At 35.9% G+C, this 3,984-nt stretch overlaps 1 protein-coding gene across 1 annotated transcript in view; it reads left to right on the forward strand.

The window, feature by feature from the left end:
* The window catches only part of GAS2 (growth arrest specific 2), a 41,285-nt gene that overhangs the window by 25,894 nt on the left and 11,407 nt on the right, over positions 1-3,984 (forward strand). Inside the window, exons 7-8 of the mRNA XM_057382710.1 lie at positions 477-621; positions 2,366-2,473. Coding sequence (XP_057238693.1) covers positions 477-621; positions 2,366-2,473 — 253 coding nt within the window. The remainder of the gene's footprint in view (positions 1-476; positions 622-2,365; positions 2,474-3,984) is intronic.

Below are 3,984 nucleotides of genomic sequence, written 5' to 3' on the forward strand. Positions count from 1 at the left end.
CAGTGTCTCAGTTTATTTATCTRTAAATTCAGTACAATGGCTGAGATCAGGAAAAGCCTTAATCCCTTTTCATATGGATTTCTTTGAAAAACATCAGCCCAAAATATAAGTTGTCAGGTAGTTCGGAAAGATGCTGTTGGGAAAGAAAAAATAAAATAAAAATAAAGCAAATGTACTGAACGTGACTCTGTCCTGCATGGTATAGCAATTTTTGAGGTCTMGTTCTCCAAAATATATGATATCAGTCAGAGAAGCTGAAAAAACACCTGTATTTCCTATAAGGTTGATTAACTGAGAGACTCCATCTACATTAAKTTTTTCTATTAATTTGAAATGATGGCAGTAATGCTTGGTATATTTTATACATGTTTATTAATGCCTGTACCATTATTGCACAGAAAGTAGAAATTCTTCCCACCCWTTTGTTTTACAATCTTTATGTAGATGATGATTTATTATTCACATGTTTCCCAAAGGTTTGGGGTGGAGCCTCCTGGATTAATCAAATTGGAAAAAGAGATTGAACAAGAGGAAACACTTTCAGCTCCCCTTCCATCTCCTTCGCCATCACCCACAAAATCTCCTGGAAAAAAGAGCACAGGGAAACTGTTGGATGATGCTGTAAGTTGTGGGATGAAGCTTCTTCCTCTCTTGTTCATTCTGATATGCATTTACTTGCAAAACAYAAGTTTTGATAACATCTCAACTGTTCTAAACATTCGAAGACTTACAGAGTAAATTCATTTTTGACTTATTTAGGTTGGAAGCTTAGGAAAAGAAATATTTGCATTGTGTAGGAGCTCAGCAGCTTTGTGCTTAGGGCCACATTCCCTTCTTACTCCTCTTTTACTCCTTATTTACCAACTCCCACTTGGTGCTTTGTCTGAGCAAGGACTGAGTCAGGACAAGATCTGGCTCATACTGATATGTACTGAAAGCTAAAAAACATTTCTGAGATATTTCAGCCTAATTTTTATGCTGTTCTGGATGATTCTCACATGATAAAAAAAAATCCCAAGCATTGTTTTCCTTTTTTTGTTAGAACAAAAGTATCTTGCTTTGAATTTCATTAAACTTGTTGCAGCATTCTGAGTGTTGGAGTTTCTGGTGCAAACCCRCAGGAATGGGATGAAAATACACATTTTGAGACCATGAAGAGGTTAAATTTGAAAAGTACAAATCTGGCCTGTAAAAAGAAGGAGTTGCCATAGCAACYACTACATTGCAAGGTAGATGTGCCACCTGGGAGTTACAAAGCACTTCTTGAAAAATCCATGTGCCACTTTGCTGTTACAAAGAGCAGATGGAATATAATGCTCGTTCCTTTTATTGAAAAGCTTTTTTTTTTATTTTTTTTTTATTTGATGCATATAATGAAATTGAAAATTTTCTGGTTTGTGTTTTTTTCCTTAACTTTACAAAAGCATTCACGTTTTGGCAGAATTGAGAAGGAACAGTTGCGTGTGGAAGGAGGATGGTGATGGTGTATCTTGCAGAAATTAAACAGTGTGTGTGCAGGTTGTCTCTTCCCACCTCCTTTAATTTAGAAAGCAGTAGGGATAGAAGCAGAATGGAATTTACCCARCCAGATTCCTGACCTGCACTGCCCCAGACACTCACTCCATAAAACAGCAGCAGTGCTCATGTACTCCAGACACAAAATAAAATAGAACATAATTCCTCCCTCTGCTTCCTTATTTGATTTCCAAATTCCACTCAATGCTTCTGTGTCCTTTGGGAGAGTTAGGCAGTGGAAGCCTCAAGAGCAGGATCAGCACTGAAGGTCTTATTATCCTCTGTTTTACACCAGAATAAATCTGTTGGCTGAAGATGGCTCTATTTCCCTTACTCACTTCTAAACAATCTTGAACTTGTTTAGGCCCAGCTACTCTGGGATTTTGGTTCCTTAGATGAACTCTGGGAGATGCCTCTATATTTATATCTATTTAGAAGGTAGAATGCACCTTCTAAAAAAGGTGACATCTTCATTTTGCCTGTTGGCTGTGTTAGCACTTTGAGCTGATTCACCATCAAATACTGAGAACACACCTACAAAAGTTTGRTGCTGAGCTCCACATAACAAAATGTTTGTCTTCATTTAAACACTATGAATTTGGTGTTGAACTGTGTGACATTTGTTTCTGTTTTTAACTCAGCTGCTAAATCATTGCTGTTAGAATGATAGCACCTTATGGTGCTTTCTGAGATTATAGAAACAGTAAGAAAACGTGAGAAAAATACACATCAATTAAGTCTTATTAATACAKCCATTAAGTGATGTATTTATTATAGCAAAAATGCTATTGAATATTTTGCTATCCATGCTATTTTAAGCAGTTTTTATTAATAACTTCTTGTTTTCCAGGTTAAACACATTTCTGAAGATCCACCTTGTAAATGCCCCACCAAGTTCTGTGTGGAGCGTCTTTCACAGGGAAGATACAGAGTTGGAGAGAAGATCCTTTTTATCAGGGTAAAGTTTGTTTTTTTTCTTTCATTTTTTTTTTTTTTTTTACTTTGAAGTGAATTGCCAATGTCTGCTGCCTTCCACTTTGAAAATTATGTCACTCATTAACAGGAGAAAATATTTTCCTGTTAATCAGCACTGACTCATTTTTRTGACACAGCTGGAGAATAAATAACCTACGGTGTGTTTGCTCAAAACTTTGCTTACTGAGTTGTGATTGCTTTTGTAAGTAATACTGAAATGACTTTTTGTGAATAATACTGTAAATAGGAACTGGTTTCTACCTCATCTGTGCTCTGCCCCAGTAACCCCTGATCTGAAACCCATCCTTTCCTGAATTTTTAATTTTTATTTTCCCTTTTGAATGAGATGGGGTATAATGCTTGATCTCTACACATTTGAATTTTGATCTGGAACCCAGACACAATTTTGAATCTCTCCATGAGAGCAACAGTGGATATGTGGTGTGGCAGGGAGATTAAAAAACAGGAGAACCCAGGGAATTTTGGCTTGGAAACCAACTGATCCAGGTCCCATTCTATTAGCCTGGTTTTATATTAATATTTATATTAATAGATCACTTAAAGATGACCCAGCTAAGTCACAAAATTATTTTCCAGTAGAATAGTTTCATTTTTCTTTAAAACTTAATAATATATTTAACATTTTGATGCCATTTTGCTCTAGCATGTTGCTTCTTCTGGAAGATATTTGAGCTTACCTAAACTGGCTCCAAAATACCTCCAGGTTTTCCATCAAGGGAACACATTTAAAAGAAAAAAAGAAGTAGTTATTAYTTTTACAGCTCAGGTTTCACTTTCAATGTTGGACCTGAGAAACATGTTCCCATTAGCTGGCCTGTGATAAACCCAGTTAATGTCAGATGTTGTAGCTGAAGATAATGCTCAAATRTTGTTTTGAACAATAAATTTAATTCCTTTTACTGTATGATAGGGTTTAAAAATTCCTAACCTAAAAAGTTTCCCAGTCAARATGTGTGTATTTTAAATATTTKAAATATTTTTCATTTTAAATTCTCTTTTAAAGGGATTTCTGTTGTGTCAAAGGTGTAGAACCACAGCAGCATTCAGAATTCCAGCTCACATAAATCAACTAAAATGTTAGGCTGCAAAAAAACCCCAGGTTTTCAGAAATTTCACTGGTGCTCATGCAAATTCCTTGGTTCATTTTACTTCACAGCTTCCTCGTGATTTACTGGGAGGCAAGAGGGAGAAGGRAAATTTGGCATTTCTTGAGGCTACAAAGAACCCTGTTTCTGTTTCCTTCTCTCCTCCCCACTCCAGTACTCAAAGTATAAATATTGGCAAGGCAGAGAATGATATCATGGCAGTTTCATGCTGAAAGTGTATRTTGTTCTCAAGCCTCACTCCTTCTTTTTAGTCTTTGCTAGAGTGGTGGGTTTTTTGGTTTTTTGGTTTTTTTTGCTGTTTTGTTTTTGTTAAAATCTAATATACTGTTTGCAAATGATGCTACACGAAACAACTCCAGACAGAAAC

The sequence above is a fragment of the Malurus melanocephalus genome, unplaced genomic scaffold, assembly GCF_030028575.1.
Source record: "Malurus melanocephalus ecotype Western Australia unplaced genomic scaffold, MMel_1.1 scaffold_580, whole genome shotgun sequence".
Classification (NCBI taxonomy): domain Eukaryota; kingdom Metazoa; phylum Chordata; class Aves; order Passeriformes; family Maluridae; genus Malurus; species Malurus melanocephalus.